This window comes from Stegastes partitus, unplaced genomic scaffold (assembly GCF_000690725.1).
Source record: "Stegastes partitus isolate 25-593 unplaced genomic scaffold, Stegastes_partitus-1.0.2 Scaffold836, whole genome shotgun sequence".
NCBI lineage: Eukaryota > Metazoa > Chordata > Actinopteri > Pomacentridae > Stegastes > Stegastes partitus.
In genome coordinates this window covers 201,337-228,497 of record NW_007578567.1, presented here as the reverse complement: position 1 = coordinate 228,497, position 27,161 = coordinate 201,337, and the positions used below count along the sequence as shown (strand labels likewise).

Below are 27,161 nucleotides of genomic sequence, written 5' to 3'. Positions count from 1 at the left end.
ATTTTATTGTAGTTTCCATGACACTTGTTAACGCCCTACTGGCCTCCTTTTTTTTTTCCAGCTTGTTGGTTTCTGTACTTGTATGACATGTCGGTTGTCAGTTGTTGCCAAAGTTTGGGGTTTTCCATTGCAATGACTGTGGCTCTGTGCTGCAGTGGGGTAGCAGCTGGTTATGTAAAAGCTAATTATAAATACTGGAAGTGCTGCAACACTTTTAAACCTATGGTTCTATATCCAGCCTCAGGCAACCGTCTGCTTTGCTTCTAATACGAGCGCACAACCATCAATATACAAAATGGGGGCGTGACCTTCCACATTACTACTGCTGTTCTCCAACACTTGAGGAACATTTTATGGCCACCAGAGCGTCACCAGCTTCTTGTTGTTGGTTTTCATGCTCTCATGAATGACAAATTCAAGCCACAGTTTGACCCACCTGATCCAGTGGTAGGTTTTTAATGCCTCCAGGTCAAGACCTGCTCAGGACTGAGGGTCACTGTGTGCCATCGGGGGCAGAGGGGAGGGACTGAGGGTGAGGAGAGGCGGGAGGCAGCTGGGCAGAATTGTCTGTTAATTGAATGCCGGTTTGGATCACACAGATGACTGAGCTTGGCATTACGTTGAAGCAAGTTCATTGTTCAACAATCGCACACATCCAGCGTCACCGCACACATACGCAGGCTTTTAGTCATTTCATTACCAGGTAGAAGTTCTCTTTCAGTAGATATACAATTAAAAATGGTAGGAAGACATACAGACATGTGCTATTTTTTTTTGTTTTCTTGCTAGAAAACAGGAAACAGAGGACGGAGATCCAATAATTGAACTGATGAGCTGACCCCTTGCACAGAATGTTTATGTTCTCAGATCACAAATCGATGTGGACAAAAATCAAAGAGACAGGCTGCACCAGGATATTGGGACATACTGATACTTTTACTGAAACGTGGATCACATTTGTCCACACAAGATACAAACATACATAATAAATGAAGAAAACACACAGACCTGTTTGAATTGATTACAACCATTCAATTGGCTTGACTTCCGCGTTTACAAACCTTTAAAATCCATGACGGCATCCTTCCAGGAACATAACAGAATTCATCAACTCTTATTTATATTTGGCATTAACTGACATGAACATTACCGGATGTGACAGCTTGTCTTGCATGGTGCATTTGATTAAGCGTGGCTTCTCCAGTAAAATCAAAGTCCCTCTGTAGTTGTTGATGAAAGCCTTAAAAACTCATCTGTGTATCAGAGTTGAATATTAAGAGGTTTTTCCATAAAAGTAATACCTTCCTGCCTTTAAAAAAAAAAAAAAAAAAGTGGCTTAGATGTAACACGATATCATTGCTTCCTCTAAAATGTCGATAAAGTCTCTGCTTGTCTCTCCAAGCTGCAGCTTGAGCACACCAGCTCACCTATGATTCTGCTCAAACTTTCTCAACACCACACAATGGCAAATTGAAATATTGGAGTAATGCAGGTATACATGGTCAAACTGGAGTCTGAAGAAGAACAATGATACAGAAAGCCCCACACTGCAAGTTGACGGGGTTTGGTTTGTTATATATGAAACCTTTGTAGTCTGAATTTATGTTTTTGAGACTCATTGGTACCCTGCAGTTTTTAAGGTGGGAATGTTCAGACATGCTTACTGTGCTCATGACATGTCTTCCAGCATGTAAAAAAACACCATATGGACATGTTAACGAGGTTAAACACATAATGTACACTGAGGCGGTCTTTAGGAAAAGCTACGCAAACTTGGTCACAACTAAAATGTGGCAAATGCAAGAAGCATGATGTATGTTGCTTTAAAGGGTAAAGGCACTGATTTTTCTTGCAGCTGTTGCACATGAGTTAAGGCTCAGTCTCAATTCCCCACCTTGGCCCTACCTCTAATCGGTCCCACATAGGGTCGGGGATATTGTTTCCTGCAGGGATTATAGGGCAGTGGTCATGTAGCTCTCCAAGTAGGGATAAGGTACAAGTGGTAGGACCAAGGGGGGTAACAAGGACTGGACTTCCTGTAAGTCTAATAAACTGTCTTAAGTGATGTCACTTGATTGTGGGTAATGTAGAACCAAGAATGCATAAGAAAGATAATATATTTAAGTCAAATGTTAGTTATACCATCAATTATGTGTTCATAAATGGTACAGGGGTGCAATGCTAGATTAATGAGTGAGGAGTCTCTGCAGAACACAAATTGGGCATTCCCCAACCAGTGGGCGTACCAACAACTGTTAGACCTAACCCAACGCCCACCTCGATTCACCCACTCCTACTCAGCACCCCTATTTGAAAATAATGGAGTGCTATTTAAAGGCAGTTACTGTATGCAGGGATAAAGGTATAAAAGTAAATGTACCATACCAGGACGTTTACATTGTCATTCATAAGTAAAAAGGTAGTAAGGCAAAGATTAATGTACGAGCAAAACGCATAAACAAATCTCCCTGAAGACTCATGAAATGTGTAAACACTTTAAAAAAGTTGAATATGAATTCTTTTAAAAAAAAAAAAAAAGATGTTTTGTCTTACAGGTATCTACAGATTTAAAGATGCTATCAGCAAATATCAAACCCCACTGGGTTCCTCCATCATCATCTTCTCGTTTCTGTCAGCAGCGCTCCGGTTCGGCGGCCCCTGTGCCTTGAAGATGACGAATTTACACAACGTGAGCACCGGCTTGTGTGGTTTGGCCTGACGCAGGTGTCTGGAAGGTGTGGTCATGTTGTCGCCATCCTGATTAGTAGAAAAGAAAAGCAATGCAAATTGTTGAGTCATGAGAAGTATGAAATTAAATTTGAAAATGATGGTTTTGAGTTCACTCACCCTGCACAGTGAGACCAGAATGTATACTGGGATGCAGATCAGAGGCGTGGCGACAAGTAGGAAGCCCACTATGGAGACCAAGGATCCAGGTATATAACCGCGGATATAGACTGACCTCACTGTTGACAGGTTAAACAGCACTGTAAGCTAGGGGATGGAAAATGAACAAGTTAGAAAGAAACAAAGTAAAACAGACGTGATGCTGTGCCTTGTGGTGCATCAGCTATGGAGCATTCATTCAGAGTTATGTTTCTGTTAGTCTTGTAAATGTAAATACAAAAATCACTCTCTTTTTGCACGGTTTTCGGTCTCCACCTCGCTCTTTGCAGAAAGATCTGGCTCTTTGGCTGCTAAAGCCTTTGTTTTAACATCAAGCTAGTTTCTAAATGTGTCTGTCTGGATGCTGAATAGGTAGTGACCAGCTCGTTTTTTCATTAAACGAGCTGCCTGATGCAACAAAAATCAATACTTTTAAAGTTGTGACAGCGAACCAAAATATGAGCTAAACATGAAACTCAGGATGAAGCTGCATATAGTTAAAGGGGGGGGGCTGCAGATTTGAAAGATAATCCATCACTATGAGCAGCACATTTTGCACAGTCAGCTTGTTTTGACGTGATCATTTTACATTTTGCTATTATGAAAATACTGACTTCATTTCTGAAGTAATACGCCTGCTGTGTTTGCCGTCCGTGTACGGATCATGTCTGCATTGAAGTGTGTTTTAAAACAGATGAGTCCACAATTTCAGATAAAGGAGGAAGTCTCTCCTCTTCTCTCCCATGTGTGCGCTCGAACATAATTACTGATGTGGCGAAATGAAACACTGCCTGTGAAATACGCAGCAAAGATGAAAGACCAACGGAGAGGGAGACAAGAAGACAAGGGGCTGCAGAATGTCTGTGCTCAGAAATAATTTAAGGAAGAAAATAAATGAAAACATGAGAGGAAATTGGCACTAAAGCAGAGATTCAGTGTGAAAGAAAGAAAGAAAGAACCAAAGTGTTTGACAACAGAGATGTGACCCAGGTGTGAGGCCTCACCCCGCAGATGAGCGGCGTGACAAACAGCCAGCAGTACTTCAGCACCGGGATTGGGAGGTACCCGATCATGTCCTCAATGTTGTGATAGAAGCGGTCCGCACCTGCAGAGGGCAAAGGCGTTCAATCAATCAAAGGGAGGAAAACAGTGTGCTTTTTACAGGGAATACTCTCAAACACATGGGGCACTTCACTGAAAACAGAACGAGAAGATGAAGCCTGAACGTTGGGATGCAGCAGCACTGAAATCTAGATTTTGTTGGGTAGTTATTTTCCGTTATTAGGTGGGTTTTTTTTTCAAAGTTTTCTACAATTATAATAGGGTTTTAGTGTGGCTCTAAATGAGGCCAGTGGTGAAAAAGTGAATTTGCACTGCACCAGTATATGGTCTCACAATGGGTCTGAGGATCTCATCCTGGTAGCTGATGGCAGTCAGGGTACCTCTGGCTAGCCCATGGAGGGCTGTGTGGCCCTCCAAAGAAATACCTCCCCACACCATTACTGACCACAGCCAAACTGGTCATACTGGAGGATGTTACAGGCAGCAGAACATTCTCCATAGCGTCTCCAGACTCTGTCACGTCTGTCACATGTGCTCAGTGTGAACCTGCTCTCATCCGTGAAGAGCACAGGGTGCCAATGGCCAATCTGCCAATCTTGGTGTTCTCTGGCAAATGCCAATCTTCCTACACGGTGTTGGGCTGTAAGCACAAGCCCCACTGGTGGACATCAGGACCTCATACCACCTCATGGAGTCTGTTTCTGACAGTTTGAGCAGAAACATGCATATTAGTGGCCTGCTGGAGGTCATTCTGCAGCTCTGGCAGTGCTGCTCCTGTTCCTCCTGCACAAAGGAGGATGTGGCGTCCTGATGCTGGGTTGTTGCCCTCCTACGGCCCCCTCTACGTCTCCTGGTGGACTGGCCTGTCTCCTGGTATCTCCTCCAGGCTCTGGACACTGTGCTGAGAGACACAGCAAACCTTCTTGCCACAGTTGGCATTGCTGTGCCATCCTGGATGAGCTGCACTACCTGAGCATCTTCTGTGGGTTGTAGACACGCCTCATGCTACCTCTAGGGGTGAGGTCACTGACAAAATACAAAAGTGACCAAAACATCAGCCAGAAAGGATGAGAACAGAGACATGGTCTGTGGTCACCACCTGCAGAACCACTCCTTTATAGGGGTTGTCTTGCTAATTGCCTCTCATCTCCACCTGTTGTCTGCTCCATTTGCACAACAGCAGGTGAAACTGATTCACCATCAGTGTTGCTTCCTTACTGGACAGGTTGCTGTTACAGAAGTGTGATGTGACGGTCACAGGCCTTGTCAGTGTGTTTTCCTGCCTCTGCTTTCCTTTTCCCAGTCTGGATGACCTGCTCCTCCCACTTCATTAAAGGACTGGTTTCACCTGCTTGGTGCCCTTTAAAAGCTGGGTGAATCCAAGATGGCTCTCTCTTCTTTCTCCCTTCTGGAAGGCTGGAGCTTTTCAGGTCTCTCTTGGTTTGGTTTGGTTTGGTTTGATTATGTTGAGTTTAGCCTGGGTTTATGGACCTTATCATCAGTTTTCCTTTGTTGAATGTTTTCAATAAATTTCTCATTTATTTTAAAAGCTGTTCCCGTGTCGACCTCCCTTCTTTGTTATGCTCTTCAACGAGCTGGGCATAACAGTGATTGTATTGGAGTTACATTGTGTTGTTTAAGTGTTCCCTTTATTTTTTTGAGCAGCGTATAAATATGTTGTTGTTGTTATGTTGTTTAGTTTATTGTCCTTTTAGAAATGTACATGTGCTTTGCTATAGAACAGTGTTAGACTTAAATGCACTTCTTGATTACTAAATGTAGGTAAATGTAAGAAGTTGAAGAGCTTTCATGTTCACAAGCTGCTGCATTGAGAATTCACTGAGTGGTAAAATAAATATATTACTTTGTACAACAGTTTTGTACCAGCCTACTACAGCAGCTATTACTGAAAGACATTCCATCAATAGAACGCATCACCACTCTCAAAGCAGCGTCCTACTGTGTTGTTGGCATTCCTCCAAGAACAACTAACAATCATATAGTTTGTTCTTATTACCTACAGAAAGTAAAAATGATCAAGCAATGAAGTCAGAAGTTAGAATGCTGTCTATAAATACAAGACAGAAAAGAACCAACGCATGTCTGTCAAGTCCTGATTCTAGCAATGAATTTAGTGATGCAACATCAGAAACACAAACTAATTTTGGACTGCATATGTGAGGAGGAGGGTTAGCCACCTAATAAACAAACAGCAGATCAACAGGGAAATAAAAGTCAAAATGATTCTCGATAAAAATCAGGCGGTTCAAACGAGGAGCTGTGAGCTAATGAGGAGCAGAGGTAAATGATGAAGAGGAGGAAACTGCTGACCTTCAGCTGACATAGAAAGAAGGCGGGATATTAAAAAAAAAAGAAAACAAACAGGAGGAAGCTGATGTGAGAAAAGTGCAAGACCTGCTTGATGAAACAACAGATTGATTTTTGCAAAAAAAGAAGATGACAAGCCTATTAAGGAAAGCAAACGCAGCTCTGTAAATGATACAGTAATCAGCCTCGAAACAATCAGCATCTTCATAGAGGAGGAAGGTGACAGGCCTCGTCTAAATACGGGTGAGGAAATATCTCAACAGAGACTCACTGTGAAGAGGCAGAGAGGCTAAACAAACGGCTAAACAACTCAGCGGGAAGAGGAAGCTGGTGCAGAAACTGATCGATATCTCACTCTGCATCGGCGGATGATTCCAAAGCGCAAGCAGTTCAGGAAATAGTAAAATGAAAAGCCTCAGAGTCACAGAAAGTGAGGAAATACACATGGTCAGGAGGTTTTTCAGAGGGAAATGTAATATATCTGTAAGTGATACACAGCTTCAGTTTCATTAAAGAAAATGGCTTGAATCAATACGCTCTGAGAAGTGAGAGATGAGGAATATATGAGGAACTCGCCACCCACATGATCTCATTTAGTCTGTAATACTGCTCATAATGAAGGTGTAGGAAGTGGAGGAAGCTCTGCAGCTTGATTCAGAATGATGACAGAAGAAGACTGGGGTATGGAGGAGAAGTGAAAGATTAATATTTGAGAGTGAGGCAGAGGGAAATAGTTGCGAGGCACAGCAACTGAAAGAACAGAGAAGAATACTGGGAAGAAAAATAAAATCATGTGTCCTGTGTCTGTTGTAGATTTCTGACTTTAAAGCAGATGCTGCTGCTTCAGGTTTCCAACCAGTAGGTGGAGCACTGATCCCTCTGTGCAGACATAATCTCTGCAAACCTCAACTCTTCTCAGCCGCCAGAAGAACTGACAGATTGTCATCCTCCAACTAAGAGGAAACACAGGCAGTGGAACACCTCATTTCTTGTCCATTATTCATGACCAAGTCTTATGAGAACTTCAGGAATGGCAAGTGTTTTGGTAGCAACATTAAAAATGCTACAACTTCAGCTGCTTAAATCTAATTGATAAACCAAGAAAGGTAAAAAAAAACAAAACAACTACTAAAAAGACAAGAGAGATACCACCTACCATACATTTAGAGTTTTGTAATAACTGCACAACAATCAGGCCACTTTCATGTATAAATATGAAGCTATAGCCTGGTGTTTGCTAGCTTAGCTTAGCATGAAAACCATGTGCTTTTAATTACTCAAGAAAGACCTAAGATGTTAATACTAAGCCAATAGTAAGCTTTCAGATGTGTTGATTGATTTACCTTTTAAACTTTAAACAGAGCTAAGCTAATTGTTTCCCTGTTTCCATGGCTTATGCTACGCTAAGCTAACCAACTGTTAACTGACAGTTAAAGTGTTTGACACAATCATCTTTTTACGAAGCAATGTTCTGCCAACCTTAGATCCTGGCATCCACGGATGCCACTTTGACACGCAACACCTTCCGAAGTGTCGTCCAGTTATACCATTCTTTGCCAGTTTGTTTACTGAGGTAGCAGATCCAGTTCTAAGTACGACCATTTTCTCATAGACTTTAATGCAAATAGTTGAGTTGCCCCTTGCTGTCCATTAGATAGATAGATAGATAGATAGATAGATAGATAGATAGATATAGATAGATAGATAGATAGATAGATATAGATAGATAGATAGATAGATAGACTTTATTGTCTGTCCCAAATAGTGACAGAAATTCTTCTTTGACAAGGCTCCAACAATAAAAATACAACACATATAAAAACACACTTAAGACACAAGCTCACAAAGCGCAGTCGTCTAAAAGAATTGTTAAAAAGAAATAGCAGCCGATAAAATGTACTGTTCAGTGTCTTATTTCATCTTGTTCAGGGTGGTTATTGCAATGAGAATGAAGGATTTCTTATGGATGTTTTTGCGGGCCAGTGGGACTCTGTAACGTCACTGAGCCTTGTCAGGAGTCGCTCCGACAGAGTAGCGCCCCCCAATCCTCACAGCCATTGCAGTTTATGACACTTGTGCATTGGCCTCACTTTCCAGAACCTGAGGCTACATCCAACTTTTAAGTATCGTCTATGGACCCACATGCAAAACTTTTTCACACAGATGTAATGTAAGTAATTGTCTCTAGATATTCTAAAACATAAATTAGCAAAGGACTATTATCTCCCCCGATCTCATCAAAATGTCCCTTTCAATGCCGATGGTAGAGATGTTTTAATTTTACTCAGGATGAAAAACAAAACTGCAAATCTCCACATTTTAATTCATCAGAAGTTCGTCTCTAAGAGATAAGCCTACACAGATAAGTTAAGATAAGTTCATTACACTGATGAAACAAATGCTGCTGTTTGAGGTGTATGAGCTAAGGAAATATAATGAAGTTCCTTTTTTGTAGCCTCTGTGGAGATAAACGACATATCCCATGTATTTAATGTTATCACAGAAGATTGTCATCCTGCCAATTTAGAGCCAAATTAGTGAGCTTTAATGTAAATGCCCTCTGAAGTTTGAAAGAAACTGTTTGTCTGAAACTTTTTTAGAAATAACTGGAACTAATCACTGGAGAAATATTGCAGCAGTGTAGTGACTTACCATAAATCCAGCCGATAATGATGCACTCTGCACAGGCAATGATGAGGAGACTGGTTCCACTGGGACCATAGGTGTCAACCACGTGGAAGAGGCCTATCCCTCCCTGAAACACAAACAGAAAAAAATACAGGGATTAAAAAAGACAAAGGTGTCAGAAAGAACACAGTTTTTCTATCTTATTGTTTGGAACACTATTATTTCTGCAAGTTTTTTGACTCAGAGTCCCCCAAAGCAGGACACGTGGCACTACAAACTGGTGAACACCCTGCATAGTGCACTAGATAGGGTGCTCGCCATTTTGTAGTGCTGTCTGAATGTTAAAATGTTACACCCGACATAGTGCACTCAAAATATCCCACAATGCACCGTGAAAAGCAGTGTACAGCCGATGGTCACTAACCGAGCAATGTGGACCAGCACGCATTGCACGAAAGGAAACGCAAACTGGATGAAAACTTGTCATTATAAGTCATTTCCTGTTTATGTTTTGTTAAATTTTATTTTACCCGTTTCTTAGCTACGCAATAAACTGAATCTGATGTGTTTGCTCTACGCTGCTGCGGCACAAATCACGGCTAGTGAGCGACGTCATTAACAGCTTGAGTAGTGTCCGAAATGTTACTTTGCCGAGGTGCTCCCTACATAGTTCACCACATAGTTGTCTAGACATAGTTGTGTTAAAGGGCTGCATATCAGTTCTGTTGTTGTTGTCTGACAACAGAAACAATAAAAGAATAAATAAGAACAAATGAGACGATCTCTTCAAATTTGACTGTATTCAAGTGCAGTAAGGACATTCCTATTGTTATGAGGACATTGCCATCATGAATGAAAGCAATCCACTACATCTTCAGTTCCTCAGATGCAGGGAGTGCATGATAACTCTTGTGTTCACTTTTGCAGCCAACAGCAGAAGATTTGATGTGTTTTGCTTGTGACTTATTTCAGAGTGAGCAGAAGCAGCTCTAGAAAGTAAATAAGCCTGGTGGACTGTGTGGCAGCTGCTTTTTCTGAATGGCTCCCCTGGAGGCAACAAGAGGGCAGGATTATACAAAGTTTAAGCTGCGCAACTACTGGTTCCTCAGATGCAGCTCAGTACATTTTTTACTGGCTTGTAAAACCGCAGCAATAATTGTATAGGGCTTGAGGAGTGGCAGCAGTAATTATCTTAATATCCTTACAGCTTACACTTTACACCTTGAAGTTTCTAACAAGCACAAAACAAAACAAAAATGAGCATCAGCATTACAGCTTACTTCAGTCACGAATAGCAGCCCTAGCAGGAAGCAAACGACAGCGATGACCAGGACCAGTATCTCTCTGGCGCCCCGCCTCCTCAGCCGACGTGGGAACATGTCTGTGATGGCTGTGGCCAGACTCTCCACACACACAAACTGTGAGGAGAGAGCTGAAGATGAGTCTATTTAGACTACAATACTGAGATGCTGTATGGTGTGTGCCGCACTCCATGTAATACCTGAGTGTCTAGGCCCAGGAAGAGGATCATGAGGAAGAAGAGCACAGCCCAGAAGGACGGGGCAGGAAGCAACGACAGCGCCTGAGGATAGACTATGAAGGCTAAACCAGGACCTGCAGGAAGCACGTCAATGCATCTCTTAATTAACACATGTTCATTTTTAAGATTAAAGTCCTGTGATAAAGTGGTTCCAAAAAGCAACTTCAAGGTAATCTTTGGATACATAGGAGGTGAAAGAAGCCAGCATTTCATGAGGAAAAACAAAGAGCCAAAAGATGGTAGAAACAAATAATTAAACAGGATTTTGTGGAAAATCTGGCGACCCCTCGAGGCACCCTGACCCTCAGGTTGGAAAACATTTCTTAAAAAGAAAATTTTGCCTGGTCAATTAAACACAAATAAAACATAAAAATAAAAGCAATAGCAATAAATCATATGAAAAAAACAGTGTTGTAGAAGGTTATTATTTGAAACACCCCTGACTGAAAACCCCTTCAACTGTACCTAAACATAAGATGCCATCTTGTGGACACTGATGGTTGTTGTCAATGGATTAAACTCAGAAGTGCAGCTGTTTCAGGATATTTATGCTGAAACTGACCTTGTAAAGTTGACAGCAAAAAAAAAAAAACAGTGAAGAGTGTATCAATAACTCACCGGAGGCAGCGAATGCCTCTACAGGAACGCCGAGGTTTGAAGCCATGAATCCCAACACTGAGAACACGACGAAGCCGGCGAAGATGCTGGTGGCGCTGTTCAGGCAACACAGCACCAAGCAGTCCCTGCAACATGACAAGAACCAGCTAAAGAGTGATGTAAAACTGAAGGTGCTAATGTGTGTGTGTGTGTGTTTGTGTGTGTGTGTTTGTGAGGACCTGTAGCAGTTGTTGTTGTATTTATTGTAGCTGCCCAGAGCCGTCAGCACTCCCTGACACACAGCGTAGGAGTAGAACACCTGAGTCCCTGCATCACTCCACACCTGGAGATGGGAGGAAGTTGACTTTTACAACATTTTGGAGAACCCTTGATAGTTAAAAAAAACAACCCTGAGCATATGTTTTCCATCTTTCCTTTGAGAGCAAGAGGAAAAAAATCACAGACAACTCACTCGAGCTGCACAGAACCACCCAGCATCCTCTCTGTCGACATGTAAACCTCACGAGCTTGCATTTTGTTGTTTCTGTGACATAACTCACAAATATGCGAGCGAGCGTTAAGGTCTCAGTGTGTAGGAGGGTTTGTTCAAACAATCGTGGTCCCGACAGCATCTGTTTAACATTAGAGGCACCAGAGCTCTGTCTCGCCCGCTAAACGACGGAGCTGGCGAGGCTCCAAAGCCATATACAAGCCCCTGCTCTGGCCCCATAGTGGGCCGGACTTATTCCCAGCCCTGGGTCAGAAATGGGAGCCTGAATCCGAGGCAAAGGATCGTCACATCTTTACACTGGACAAAGACCAAACTGTCTTTAGAAACACGTCTTTTATTTTGGAGTCCTCTTGGCTGCTACACACTGACACTCACACAAAAGGATCCACACAGTAAACAGAGCCCAGATGCAGGCCAGAACTCAACCACGATTTCCTCTGCAGCAAGAAAACACAGACAGTCGCACGCTATAGCAAGACTCTAGAAAAGAATCTGTTTCCAAGTTCTGTTTTTAAGAGCATCTGGCATTTAATAACTCTCCTATAACTGCTTTCACCTGCTCACTTCGAGTAACACTCTCACAGCTTCTCCCCCCAAAACAGTGCGACATTCCCACGATGGATCAGAGCTGTTTGAGTGTCTTTCACTCGACCTTTTTTTCAAGTCAAACAGGCAGATGTTCGATATTCCAGTTGCATAACGGGACAGAAGCAAATCAAAGATGAGAAAGAGCAAAAACAACAGCCACAAGCAAACATGGAGAGGCTCCAACCTTGATAGTTTCCTAATTTAATAAAGAATGAGCACTCAGTGGAATGCTCATCCATACATATGCAAACATGCACATGTACACAGCCACATGGGAAGAGGAAGCAGCCTCCTCTCCTCCCTGTTCCGAGGATTAACCCTCCGGTGATAACATTCGACCCCTGAAGCTGAGAGTCACGCTGGGAAGAGAAGATGAGGAGGGGTGAAGAGGGCTGACGAGCCAAAGAAAGAACCTCTTATTTTAGCGCTCTTGTGCAACAGCATGCCAAACAATCCAAGATTTACCCTCAATCCAGCTCTACTCATACAGTGTAATATAGTTTTGCAGGGTTGTTTTTTTTTAATGCAAATAAAAATTAGCTACGCTGACTTTGCTTCAAGCAAGTTACACTGACTTTTTTGTAAGGTAAATATAGCTACCCTAAATATGAGTTAGAAATTCCCAGTGGAGAGCCCTGTTTTTACGCCTGTGTGATGATGTTACTGTATACTCATGGGGAAAGATTTCTTTGACAAACTTCCTACGGAGGAGGATTTTTGGTTTGCTTTTCTTGTTAAGTTTCTGTCTTGGGACCGGAAACAAGAGTCAAGGCAAAGAAGCAGGAGGAGGAGGAGGAGGAGGCGGAGGAGGAGGCGATGGAGCTGAGGATAACAGGACACAGTATTCATCCTATTAGCACAGAGAGGAATGTGTCGAGAACTAAAGAAGGCAGATGATGTTCTGCTTGGTTGCAGACAGACTCTTTCTGCAACTTTCTGAAGATGTGCGCCACATTACCAACTCAAACACTGTCATAAAAACTAAGCTAATTGTGAGAGTGAGTTCTTACATAAGGATCAGCGATCTTGTTGAAGTCGGGTTTGAGGTAATAGCTCAGGCCGTCTCCGGCTCCTGGCAGCGTCACTCCGCGGAAGAAGAGGAGCAACAGCATCAGATATGGGAAGGAAGCGGTGAAATAGACAACCTGCAAACACACAAACGTACACGAGCCTGGTTTTACCTTCATGTACACCAGCTGTTAGTTTGTCACACACCCGCTCTTTTGTTTAAAGTCGCATAAGCAGATTCGTTTGAGTGAAACAAGCTGTAAGCACATTCCAAAGTGTTCTCAAAGAGTTTCCTGTGCAATGCAGACATCAATAGTAGCAGTGGATTCATGTTACTGGACATTCTTTTAAGACATATTTTAGCCGTCATCAGAACAAAAATCTAGTTCCTCAGCTGCTAAATGCTCCACTACACTAATTGGCTAATCATTTGCTTAGTTTTACCACTGTTTTGTGAGTTTACACTGGGTTTCAGTCCAATCCAAGCTTTTTTATAGAAAGCAGATGCTTAAATTGTGGTTTGTGAGAGCAGTAAGCCAAAACCTTAAAGCTGAAGTTTGTAAGTCAGCTGCAGAGTTGCATGTTAATTGCTTCCTTTTATTGCGCAAAATAGGTGATTAGTTGTTTTCGTAAGAATATAAAAGTGAACACTTTTAAAGATAAAACTCTTAAACATAAGATCCTGATAGAGTTGACAACATCTGTGGTAGAATCAAGTTTAATCCTTTAAAACTGTACACTGTTTGGACCACTGGAGGCAGCAAACACACCTCAGACAGCCAATCCATCAGTGACAGAAATTCAACAGTGGAGGCCTGTCATTCAGACATAAGTCACTTTTACGTTAATGATGGACGGGCTGAGGATAACGGGACATTGTGTTCACCCTGTTTAAGCTCAGGGTTCTAACAGAGAGAGATGTGTTGAGAACTAAAAAGACAGATGATCTTCTTGTCAGTTGTGAGTTCCAGTGCAGAGAGAGTACGGATTCTTTATGCATCTGTCATATTCTGAATATAGAATAAAGTGGCATTGAGTGACTTAAAAGTGTAAATGTACACAACTGTCTTGCATTGGAGACGCTCACATGAATCCTGCTGCTGTTTTATGCTGCATGTAGTTAATAAACTCAGAGGAAAGGCTCCTGCAAACAGCTGGAAACAACAAGTTAAACTTCAGCTGATGTTTTCTCAAGACCCAGATTTCATTATTGGTGAGTTTTATTAATCTAATATGGTGCAGTCTGTCTAAAAATCTTAATTTTATGAACATTTCAGTCGATAATAGACATAAAATTGTATGACAAAGTGACGGAGAAAGGGGTTTGGGGCCAATGTTAGACATAGATGTGGAAATAGCCTGCTCTAAATCAAACAACTTGAAGTACATCACCTGTGATGCTTTAAGTGAATGTGAAAGCATTATGTGATGATGCTAAAAGCGATACAGAAATGTTAGTAAATCCAACCTATTAAAAGTACTTAGGTTCTCATTCAGAGACAAAGCCGACACAATCAGACATCATCAGATTAAATGTCTGAAAGAGGCTCATCGGTAAAACAAGTTTCACTGATTATATTAACAAAAACAACATTTGGCAGCAGTGACAGAAACACTTATGAAATAAGAAAATATGCTGGCTTTTTCCTTCAACATCACATCCTTTGTATGCAAAGAATCACTGGCTGTGTGTTTCTTAAGTGTCGGCCATTTGAATCCCAAGAAAGTAAACGCATTGAATGTCTAATCCTAAATAAGTAAACACAACTGAAAAAGGATTAGAATTTTCAGTGCACTAATTATCACTTAATAATTCCTCTTTATTAAATCTATGGCCATTACAGAGAAGCAAATAAAGAGAAAGAGAGATGAGCTAAAGACAGCTGGCAGCTATTGTATTTACATTTATCTAACACACTTATATTACATACACTTTATTTTATTCATATACTTGTATAGTTCTATTAATTCTGTTCATAACCTATCATACTAAACGTATCCGTACTGCATATACATTGGATAGTCATATATCTTTCATGCTTAAATGCACTGTTCCTACTTTTGCATATAAAGTTGAAACCAGAAGTTTACATACACTATATAAAAAGACACAAAAAACTTTTTTTTTCTCACTTTCTGACATTAAATCAGGCCAAACTTTTCTTGTTTTAGGCCTCCAATTAACTCAAAATGTTGTCAATTAACCTATCAAAAACTTCCAAAGCTACAACATCATCATTTGGGCTTTCCAAATTTGTTTGAAGGCATAGTAATCTTAGTGTACGTAAACTTCTGACTTTAAAGAAAGCAAAAAAAAAAATCTCTAAAATTCTCTCTCTCATTATTTTGGCGTTCAGCAAATAGAAATAATTTTGGTAATCCTAACTGACCTAAAACAGGAAACGTTTAGTCTGATTTAATGTCAGATAGTGAGAAAAAAATGTGTCTTTTTATACAGTGTAGGTAAACTTCTGGTTTCAACTGTATGCTAGCACATTCATGCTGCCCTCAAAGCTGTTCCACTTCGACGTTTTCCATTGCACTTTGTTTCTTTTGCATGTCTGCTTAGATGCTGCATTTCATCGTCTTCGTACTCTGCGCTCTGTCAGCAAAGCTGAATCTGATCTAATCTAATCCAATCTAACACATGCATTAAGGAATTCCAACCTGATATCCTCTGAGTGAAGGAAGTACTCGCCTTTCCAGTGCATTTGATTCCCTTCCAGATGCAGAAGTAACATATAACCCAGGCTAGCAGGAGACACAGAGCCAGGTCCCAGTGCACTTTGGTCAAGGACATATCATTTGACATTCTCAAAACACGATGCCTGTGGGGAAATAGATGCACGTAAGCTCACACATCTGCAAAGAACATGAAGAATGGCTGGTGTACAGATGTGCAACACGAAGAGACGTGGGTTGTTTCTTTCCTGAAAGCTTTCTCCCACTGCGAATGAACAACCTGATAAAAATGTGTTCCGACTTAAGGAAAGGAGCACATATTTCCATATTTCCGACTGCATGTATGTCGCAAAGCATCAAGCGCCTCATCATAAATACAGATGGTAACATTCATTTTGGATGACTTCAGTTTACGGCGCATGTTGTTCTCATCACAGCGAGGTGATTTCCCAACATTTAAATAACTGGGATGCAAGCTGCTATTGATCAAAGCTGCAAGTTAAATAACACAGAGAAAGCAGTCATTTGTGGCTTCTGTGGCTCATTTTCATGGCCGCGTTCGGACAGCCCGGGTTCACCTTTGGTTCGTTCCCCATTAACATCACGTTAACTCGGAGGAAAGACGACCTCTGGGTATCTGGGAGGCATTAGGAGCGATTGCCGAAGAATGTTCCACCCACAGACAAGCTCGTTGGGGAGGATGGTATTACTGTCAAAGGTCATTTCTCATGGTTTGGGAAGATAAGCGTGTTTTCTCACCTCCAGAACTCCTCTTCCGGTGAGTGGCCCATCATGAATGTGTTATTGCTGGAAACAGAAAGATGAGAGTGAGTAAAGTGTGTCAAAAAAAAACGTCTAACTTTACATAGTTTTGCATAGATAGCAAACAATTATCAGCACTCAATGAAGGTTTAATTTATGATAAATAGTGTTCAAAGGAATGAGCACACACACACACACACACACACACACACACAGAGCTTCAACACCAGCACAACTTACTTATTTTTATCTTTATTGTTAAGTAGTTTTATAGAGACTGAAGGGAACAAAGCAATGACATCCAGTATTGAAAATGAACCACTACTGATGGCGCTTGTGCACTGTTGGTACGCTCCATAACCACTCGGTCATCAAGTCGCCCCTTTCTTGAAATATTTGAACCCTCCTTTAACCATGTAAAGCACTTCACAACTTTGCTTTGAAGTGCTGCATAAATAAAGGTTGTTATCATGAGAAACTAATAATTGAATTTTGTTTTGGTTTTTTACCATTTGAACCTTTATCTGGTTTCCCACAACTATCAAACGGAGGTCGGACAACTAATTCAGATTTACTGGCTGCACTTTTTATTCCCAAACTGTCCCAAAGCAGCGATTAATCCTTTTAACACCAGAAACAGATTTTCATCTCAACACATTAAAGCAGGGGTGCGTCCCAACGATGTTTTATCTATGAAGCCGAGACTAACACCATAATTCTTAGAATCCTTTGCAATCCAACTCAGGAATAAAGACTCACAGGTAAGTGTCGTCCTCGTCGAAGTAGTCAGGTGAGGTGACGTTGTTGAGGAACGACCAGTTGAAGTTGGGACGGTACAGGTCAGGGTTGGTGAACACGCTAGCTGAACTGTGACACTGTTCTAAGAGGTTGAGGACAGAGGGATGAAAGTGAGATTAGTTGCATAAGAAGTTTGGAGAGAATTTGCCTTGCACTTCCTCTGCACGCTGCTAATAAAATCCAGATGTGTTTATACGAGCAGGGTTTTGTAGGAACAAAACAAAGAAACACTTACCAGTGTTCCAATAGTTGTCACACGTAGACCAGGGCAGAGGGCTTTTGAAGGAGTTAATGAGGTAGAAGATACCCCAGGCCAGAACAACAATGTAGTAAATGTTGAGATAGGTCACAATCACTTGGGATGCAATTCCCACTCCTGCAGGAGAAGTTAGAGTTCACAGACATGCTTCCCTTTGCTGTATTGTGCAATAGTTACACGTCTGCAACACTCAGCTGGTTTCGAGACACACATGTGTTCTTATACGGGAAGTTCGTGGAAAGTCAGCAAAAAATAAGTACTTTTTTTTAAAACCATGTAGACTACAAACAGATACAGCATTGTTGCAATAGCAATGAAGAAAACAGTGAAAAACAGGCATCTGTGGCAAGTCAACTGATTAATGCTTATGTAATACCACAAACATCACACTTTTTTACCCTCAAACATGGGGCAAATCTTCCTCCAAGCAGTGACCCCGCCCTCGCTGGTGTACTGGCCCAACGCCGTCTCCAGGAAAAACACAGGGATGCCGCAAAAAAAGAGGAACACACAGTACGGGATGAGGAAGACACCTAAAAAGCATAGATGATAAAGTCACACATCCCGACATATTGTCAGATTTATGAGAAAGCCGATTATTAAACTCGAAAAATCAAGTGAATAAAAATGTTTTGTTTGTAGTTTTGGATTCCTGACAGGAGAATGTAGCTCAAATTTCTGCTGTGAAAAATATCAGAAGTCTTAAAGTGCATCCAGGCAGCATGAACATGGTCACAGATGAAATTGCCTGTTTACTCTCCATCTGGTGTCTCCTCTCAACCGTTGGATTTCTTGTCATCTGCCAGCCTTTAAACCTTTTCTCTCATTTTCTTGATCACACATGCACACAACACATGCAAATGCAACACGTCCAGGCCATCTGCAGTCCTCTAACCTCAGCTTCCATCAACCAAAAGCTCCCACCAACTCTCACCTCCTCCATTCTTGTAGCACAGATAAGGGAAACGCCAAATGTTTCCAAGGCCAATTATTTCTCCAGCCATGGCGAAAATGAATTCCGTCTTGTTGGCCCATTTCTCCCTCTGCTGAGCCCCTTCCTCTGGAGCCTGTTTGTCCGGACCAGACTCTCCAGCAGGGGCCCCTCTGGCTGTTTCCTCAGTCATGGTCTCCAGGACTGTTGCATGCAGTGAAATGTAATGTCTGTTATAGGCTCTGCAGCTCTCTAGCAACACATGCCTCTATAAAACTAAAGCTTTTACAGGTGAAATAACTCTCAAAGCAGTGTAATAAACCGTTGCAAAGAAAAGATGTTCTGACAAAAGCCTCTACCAAATACCATTTAGCTGCAAATAACTCCACTGATCACTAAACATTGGAATGCCAAAAAGAAAAAGAAAAAAATGCCTTCTGGTAAAGATGTGAATGCATGTAAAACTCACCAGTGAGCTTTCAGTGGATGCATATGGTAAAATTCCTGCTTCTCTGAGCGAAGTCTCAAGAAAAGCTTAATTCTAAGGAGGGGTGTGTCCTCAAGGATACCACACACACACACACACTCGGGCTGATCCTTGTTACTTCTCCAGTGAACAGTGAGAGGCTGATGAGAGATGCATTGAAATGAGCTTCTGTTCACAGTTTAAATCAGCAGTTAAAAAACAAAAAAACTGTAATTTTTCAACCTTTTAACCATTTATCTACAACACCAGTTTTCCTGCACAGATTATGTGCAGCACCTGACAGGACAAACTCAGGGAATCAGTGCTCCATGCAAAGGCGAGGGGGGAGGAGTCACATGACACTGACGCGGTGACGTCAGGTGTGTGACGAAGCAGGAAATAAAAGTAAACAAGGTAGAGGAAGAGGAAAATGAGATTTACCGTTAGTGATTTTAACGCAGACCGGGTCTGTGATTTTTCTGGTGCTTTATTAATAATGTATGAAGGTTTTTTCTGCCGATAAGGCCAGACAGCCAGTTAGACGCAGGCTCAGAGCCGGTAAGACACCCGTAGAGCCGAGAGGAGTCGGGTGCGGCAGCCGTTAATGGTTAGCTAGTTCGATATGGCAGTTTTGAAATGCCCTCAAGACCATGGCTTAAAAACAACTCCTTGACGTCCTCTGACGAATAAAACACCACATTGGCCCCCCATACTGTGTTTGTAGCTGCGATTTGCCTAAGTGTGCTCGCGTGTTGTCACTTACTAATTTCAGATTTAGCCATGTTAGCCATCAGATCGTCAGAGGAGGAGTCCACAGAGATTGAGGAGATGGACACCTCAGAGCCCAACTGGTGCTGGTTCTACTTGGCTGAGTGTGGAGTGTGGCACATGTTCGAGGTAGTTTACATGATAGTACAACTTTACACAGACTTTTCTGACAGTTTTTTTTTTGTACTGTGTTTCCAGCATATTACCCCTGATTTGGTCATTCTTGGTGAAATTTTGAAACCAAAGTCTGCAGGTTTAAGTAGAACTAATCGGTGTAATGTTGCAGACTAGTTTTCCAACTTTGGTTGAGGTTAAAAATCAGTCGATTTACTGAGAGCATTTTGGTTGGCACAAAAATATGGAGTGCAAACAAAAAAATCAGAGCAGGGATCATTTTAATGTATTGATGAAGACTGTGCATATGTGAAACATTAGACTACAACCAACAGGCAAGTACCAGTGTTATGTCAGAAATGGTGGCAGTTTTCTGAAGGTGGTGTCTTCAGTTACTACCAGTTGCTCAGTTTACCTCATATAAAAGATTTAAGAATTCCTCTAGGATGTCAAGTAACAGTTGTTTTCTTGATTAATCAGTCCATAGTTTGGTTTGTAAAATGTCAAAAAGTAGCTGAAAACTGTTCTTGCCAATCCAGAGTGTCATCTTCAGATGTCTTGTGTGTCCTGCCAACATTTTTAAACCCAAATACAATCAGTTTACAAAGACAGAAAACGAAGAAAAGCCTCTAACTTTGGAGCGCCTGCAAAAAGAAAATCAATGTTTTTGCTTGACAAACATACTTGCAAATTAATGTGATGCCATCCAACTTTTGACTGGAAACCTCCTTTGATTTGAAGAATCAATCTGTTATCCAAGTAGCTTCTGATTAGTTTTTCTGTCACGTGATTTAACTGTTCGGTTCGGCTCTCCATTTGATTAAATCGTCTTTCTCAATGTGTCAGATTGATCCCAGTGCAGCCTGTTCTGTGACGAGTTCTCAGATTGAGCAGTGCTACAACAGGAACCAGCGTGGTGTCATGGAGTTCTACACGGCCAAGTACACGTACAGACTGGACTTCTCAGGTAGGATTATGAGTGAACGTTAAACACCCATGACCAGACAGAACATTCAAGCTACTTGAAATGAAAGTAGTACATGGATCCCAGTGGAGATCAGTCATATTTAAGTGTGAATTATGTTGTACATGAATAGGAGTTTCTGTTGACACTATCTTTACTACATTCTTCACCAGTTATGCGACAGATAAATGTAACAACGGGGAAGCAGCGGCCAATCAAACGCTCCCTCCACTCTGCAACTGGCTTCAGGTAAGATTTGGTCGTTGAAATGAACAGAGGATTTCATCATTTTTTAATGCTAGCTGAGAAAGGAGTCATGAAGAAAGTTAGAGGGAACGGGATCAGGTTGTGATTAAGAAAACATTGTTCTACGGAACTGGAAAAAACACAGATTGCAAAATTCTTTAGGTGTCTTTGATCAACCGTGATATGAAACAATACAGACCCCAAGTACCAGATGACTTGAATAACTACTTGGAAAGAATTAATCATTCAAGAGTGATTGGGGTTATTTTGTAGGGGAATGCAACTGCGTTGAAAATAAACTTTATTTGGAACCTTTCTCATATGGCGTTACACCGTCACAGGCATCCAAAATGTTTTTTTGGTTTTTTTTGGATGTACTCAGATCTGGCTTTGCACTCAAACAGAGCTTTGTGATGCTCATTTAAAATGGTCAAACAAATTAGTTGTGCTTCCTCATGTAGTGGGGAAAATTGCAAACCACTGCCAATAGAGTGCTGGTTTTTTGGTCACCACCGTCCACATTTCCATCCAACTGATACTGCATTTACTTTTTGCAGCCAAATTTGTGTTTCTCTGCTGTTTCTCACCCATTTTGCTGTGGACATGTGGACCATGCAGGTCAACGAACTCTGTGCTTTATCAATAAAGTAAAAAAAAGAGCCCTTAAATTGAAATAAATCGTGTTTTCTCAGACAGACCCCTGTTCCATGTTAGTCATGGAAAATGAGAACTATGCAGGTTTTCCTTTTGTATCCAGCAGGAACAAAAAGGTTGTATCATGATGTGTTTGAGGTAGTTTGCCTCACTTCACATGGCACTTCCTACAGTGTGGCTCTTGCACATGCACAGATCAAAGTCTCAGTGCTGACTATGTATGATGTGCAGCCTGAGTAAAGAAAACAATGTTTTAAATAAACAGTCAGGGTTCATGTAGCTCCTGACTTCAGGAATCCTTGAGTTCAACCCTGAATTTCAAACCAGCTCTACAGGGAGCTGCCCTGCTGCCGACCCTGAATTTTGCTCTCTGCAAAATGCAAAGAACAAAAGAGGATTTCTGCCTCTAAAAATGCATATTTTAGAATCTTTTTTTGCAAGCTTTTACTAACTACTTATATATTAACCCTCTCCTTTATTTATTCTCTGACAGGTTTATTTGTGATAATCTTGCCTTGCCGGTACCCTGTCACTGGGAGAGGATCAACACAGATGAACCCTATCAGGTGAGGAGGACAATAACTCACATTATTGTGGCACACAGTGAGTTGTCACTGAATGTGATCCACAAACAGTTTTTGGTATTGAGAGCATTTTACCCCAAAGAGTCGCATTCTTTGAAGACAGAAAAGATGCTGTAAATATCCCACATGGATCTTTGTATTTACTGACTGACTGTGTTTATGAATATGCTGGCATCACAAAATCCCTGCAGAACTTTCAGCAGCACATTCATACTGTCAGCATGCCACAGGTTCTAGAAATTAATTTTGAGGAGCCTGTTGGAGTAAAATAGCGCTTTTTCAGGGAAGATGTTTTAGGAGTTTAAGGTTTACTATGACACTCTGTCGAATTGCTTCTAAAATGTATCTTCAGGGAAGGATAAGAAATAAAAACACCAGACAGACTCTTTGTAGTTATGATTAGTGGGACAAAAACTGCAGCAGATATTTAAACATAGTTTGATTTAATATCCGCTTAAAAAACATGACCAGCGCATATCTGACATCAAGCGTCCCTGCTGCATAATTAGAACAAGTGCTCTGTTGTGTTGTTCTTATACAGCTAACTATGAAAAGAAATGAGGATTTCTTCAGCTTAGATCTGGTGGCAAACCTAAAGTAACATCTGAATCACTTCAACACTTTTTTCACTGATCTTGCATGATTTCTTTTTACAGAGTTTAAAACTTGCGCGTGCTCTTGTTTTCGCAGCTCATCCAGCTCGGCCGAGACACATACGAGTTTAAAGAAGTAGCCAGACTGTACGAGAGGACGATGGATCATCCAATCAAATCCATCCAGAGGATTCAGAACCTGGACTTATGGGAGTTCTTCTGCAGGTATTTACTGTATAATTATGAGTGGACTCTAATTTGACTGTTTCCTTTTACGTCAATTAACTTACTTTACTGCAGACACTATAGAAGAAAAACAAACTATTAAACTTCATCCAAGCTCCCCTGTTATTCTTCTGTGGTCTCGATCACATCCCTGTAGCTCTTTGTTAGGACTTGCATAATACTGTCGTCCAGTGTCAAAGTGGTGATCAGTGCTCTGTTGTCACTCCTTGGTTCTCCCCTAAGGAAGAAAACACAGTTGCGAAAAGTCAAGCGAACATTGGACATTGAGGAGCGGATGCTGTTTCACGGCACAGGACACAGCAACATACAAGCTATATGTACGTTTAACTTCGACTGGCGGCTGACAGGGAGCCATGGCGACGTCTATGGCAAAGGTACCTCGCCTTTAGTTGTGGCGTAGCATCATGAAACAATTCACTGCACTTCTGTTTGTCTGATTTTTAACACGATTGTCCTTCCTGCAGGGAGCTACTTTGCCCGAGATGCCAAATACTCCAGCAAGTTCTGTCACACCACAGGGAAACACAACACCACCTTACAGAGACACGGACTCGCGCCGCCAATATTTGCCAGCGAGCCGCCCTATAAGACGATGTTCCTGGCCAGAGTGCTCGTCGGAGAATACACCGTCGGTCATCCCATGTACTGCAGACCGCCCTCCAAGGACGCCAGCTTCACCAACTTTTATGACAGCTGCGTGGATGATATGGCCAATCCAAAGATCTATGTCATTTTCGACAGCAATCAGATTTACCCAGAGTATCTGATTGAGTTCTACTGATGCCTAACATCTACTTTTTTTATCATAAAGGTTGGATCTCCAGCATTAAAAAAAAAAAAACGAGATAAAAAAAAGAACAGACATTTGATGTTTTTTTTATTCAACCAGATCCAGACCTAACTGGAGCGTGGGTCGTCTAAAGTGCCTTTGGAGAAATTGGAAAAGCAGGAAGACAACAGAAGACATTGTGTACAGTTTATATACAGTGTACAGTGTGTCTTTAGACGAGACCTTGTGGTTGTGACGTAAAATGACAACTGAAGAGGAGTCCTTGTGGCAAATTCACAATCTGTGCTTGCTCGTTCAGTGAACAAAATAAGAGTGGCACTCGCAGCCTGTAGATTATAGGTGATATCCTGCCATTGGCCACATCCATTCCCTCACGTTCACAGTGCCACGCTTATTTACGAACCAAAAAAAACGTGTTCCAGCTCGCTCATGATACACCGTGACCTGTCAAAACCTGTGTGTACAATGAATTATATAGGCATGGATTTCTGTTTATTTATTTTTGTCATAAAAAAAACAAAACGCTTCTACCTCTTTTTTAAACCATGCATCAGTGCACTTTAACCCCTTTCTACGAAAGGTTCTGTAACTGTGTCATAATGACATAAAGTTGTGATGTCGTGTTCACTTGTCGTCCCCGAGTAATATGTCGTTTCTGTGTATCTTTTCTGACTACAGTCTATAAAAGTCTGGACGATTGAGCTTCATAAGAGTTCATTTTTTTTCAAACCAAAACAAGTTTTAGCGTCACATTTTTAAATCATCTGAGTGTAACGTCACCTCCGGCTGATTTCTGTCTCTTGAGAAATAAGCAGGTTTTCTTTGCACCTGGTGTAAATTTAACAAAAAGAAAAAAGAAAAGAAAAAAAAATGAATGTAGCCAGCACATGTGTAGTACTGTAATGAAATTGCTTTGCTGTGTGCATTTGTTGAATTCATGCCAAAAAAGGGGGTTTTTATCGTAAGTTCTCCACAAGGTGGCGTACAAAAAGTGAAAGGATGGATCTTAAGCTACTCTAGTTGAAATGCAAGAAACCTGATCTCTTCAGTCAAATCACTGCAGCTGTGAGTGTGTGAGTAGTATGTGAACCTATATGTGTGTCTGTAATTTGCACGTTACAACTAATAAACCTTTTAACATAAGCACATCCAATCAGTTTTTGTTTTTTTAAAAATTCACTTTCAGGGGAAGACTGACGTAATCTTCCGCTTGTGTTCCTTAGTAACGAAGGCCAGCCCACCTCAGAAGGTGTGGCTTTGAATGAGTTGCATAAGTAGTCGGCAGCACCGGTGTCAACTTTAATATCCACCTGAGGATACTAGAGGGAGGACGAGCCCTTTCATTCATTTAGATAGTTTGTTTTATACAATGTTGGACAATGAAGTGGAACGCATGGACACATCAGAGACCCCGTGGGTTTGGTGTTACCTGGCAGACTGTGGAAGGTGGCATCGCTTTGAGGTAAAGTGGTTTTCACAGTTATTAGATAAAGTGAAGCTGATCAGCTGTGAAGCACAACTTCATGTCTGATTCCTTTCCTGCAGGACGACCCCAATAACCGCCTCAAAAACGAGGAGCTTGACTCGTATTACCGACAAAACAAAACTGGAACTTTAAGCAGTAGTTCATCCAACTGCCGCATCAAGATTGATTTCTCAGGTGAGTGACAACATTTCACTTCTTCACACTTCTCATCTACCTATAAGGAACTTGACATTAAATGATGTATGTGTCCCTGTGCAGCAATGTTACAGACTGATCTCACCACAGGAAGAGTCAGAAGAATCCAGCGCAGCACCTACATTGAAAGAAGGTAAAATGAAACTTGTAATATTTACATAAACACAGCCGGTGCGGCAGACTCACACGCGTCAGACTTCAGTATGGTTTCTTGCTAAACGAAAGTGAAACTGTTGGCTCAGTCAACTGGTTTCTGTCCTCCCAACAGCTGTTCCTGCTTCAGCGCTGCTCCGGTGTTCTGGGACACAGTTGACCCCACGCGTCCATATCAGGTAATAATCACACTATGATGTAGTTCTGGATTGATTTGAGATATTGCAAATGTTTTCAAACTTACAGGCATCCTTAGTTTGTGCCAGTTATGTAGCTGTCAGAATTAGTGTAAAATCATTAACATGTTAAGCAATTTGTTAGAAACTGAATATTTTTCATAATGCTAAGCACTACATGTTGTAAAAGTGGAGGGAGTCTACAGAACCGCTTATCAAGAACTATAATGCAGTCTAAAGATCTCTCCCCTCACTTCAGAAAGAACAAAAAAAAAATCATCCCTTGCACTTAAGAGTGTCAGTTTTTACATTTTAATTCACTGCATGAATGTTTTTATTTGCTTTCTCGTTTGTTTCAACTGTGTAAATCTGATGTATTTTATAGTTATTCCCTCTGAATGAACGCACCCCGGAGTACCACACTGTCTCAAGCTACGTGAAGAAAGATGGACTGCTGGATAGATCCATTCTAACAATTTATAGGATACAGAATTTGGACCTTTGGGAAATGTATTGCAGGTAAAAATGTCTCACACTCTAACTCTGTCCTGTCCTTTCATCACTCCCCTTCTGTATTACCAATATGTTTTTTCTTTTGTTTGTGTTAAAGGAAAAAGAAGCAGTTAATGAGGATTCAAGGAGTCAAGGACATAAAGGAGAGACGACTCTTTCATGGGACCGAAAAAAAAAATGTTGACAGCATTTGCAAGTACAACTTTGATTTACGGTTAGCTGGACAAAATGGCAGTTCATATGGCAAAGGTAAGTTTACTGATATAGTCATCATGCCTGTGCAATCATTACAATGTAAGTAACTGTTCAGCACAGCTAACCTGTATGTTTCCTTTTTGTAGGGATATATTTTGCCAAATATGCCACATTCGCCAACAAATACAGTAAACGCAGCACGGATCCGTTTCCGGTGGATGGCAGGAAAACACAAAGGACACAACTTGGATCTACTAAAATAATGTTTTTGGCTCGAGTGATGATCGGAAAATCAACTGCTGGACATTCTGACTTCCTAAAACCTGATCATGGATCTCCTGAAAACATTCATGACAGCTGTGTGAATGATATCAATAATCCTAACATTTTTGTTATTTTTGATCCAAATCAAGTATATCCTGAGTACCTGATTCACTA

General features: G+C 41.3%; 3 protein-coding genes across 3 annotated transcripts; 2 read left to right on the top strand and 1 right to left on the bottom strand.

The window, feature by feature from the left end:
- Positions 1 to 915: 915 nt before the first annotated feature.
- Positions 916 to 19,152, bottom strand: LOC103365401 (sodium- and chloride-dependent GABA transporter 2-like). The gene is made up of 16 exons (XM_008292829.1): positions 19,050 to 19,152; positions 18,584 to 18,784; positions 18,048 to 18,182; positions 17,626 to 17,766; positions 17,352 to 17,472; positions 16,590 to 16,637; positions 15,847 to 15,976; positions 13,151 to 13,285; positions 11,281 to 11,384; positions 11,063 to 11,187; positions 10,406 to 10,518; positions 10,185 to 10,322; positions 8,929 to 9,031; positions 3,891 to 3,991; positions 2,848 to 2,994; positions 916 to 2,757 (listed from the first exon to the last, which is right to left on the bottom strand). The coding sequence occupies exons 2-16, from the start codon at positions 18,771 to 18,773 to the stop codon at positions 2,590 to 2,592; spliced, it is 1,899 nt and encodes a 632-aa protein (XP_008291051.1). The 5' UTR covers positions 18,774 to 18,784; positions 19,050 to 19,152; the 3' UTR covers positions 916 to 2,589.
- A 316-nt stretch (positions 19,153 to 19,468) lies between these two features.
- Positions 19,469 to 25,154, top strand: LOC103365400 (poly [ADP-ribose] polymerase 11-like). The gene is made up of 8 exons (XM_008292828.1): positions 19,469 to 19,653; positions 19,819 to 19,943; positions 20,775 to 20,895; positions 21,066 to 21,141; positions 22,286 to 22,358; positions 23,067 to 23,194; positions 23,438 to 23,589; positions 23,680 to 25,154. Exons 2-8 carry the CDS (start codon positions 19,827 to 19,829, stop codon positions 23,994 to 23,996), a joined length of 984 nt encoding a protein of 327 aa, XP_008291050.1. The 5' UTR covers positions 19,469 to 19,653; positions 19,819 to 19,826; the 3' UTR covers positions 23,997 to 25,154.
- Positions 25,155 to 25,312: 158 nt separating this feature from the next.
- On the top strand, positions 25,313 to 27,156 carry parp11 (poly(ADP-ribose) polymerase family member 11; the record flags this gene model as incomplete). The annotated part of the gene is made up of 7 exons (XM_008292831.1): positions 25,313 to 25,467; positions 25,551 to 25,665; positions 25,750 to 25,819; positions 25,955 to 26,018; positions 26,401 to 26,534; positions 26,626 to 26,777; positions 26,870 to 27,156. Coding segments are annotated over exons 1-7 (915 nt in total), but the record flags the coding sequence as incomplete, so codon positions are not given.
- Between the last annotated feature and the right edge of the window lie 5 nt (positions 27,157 to 27,161).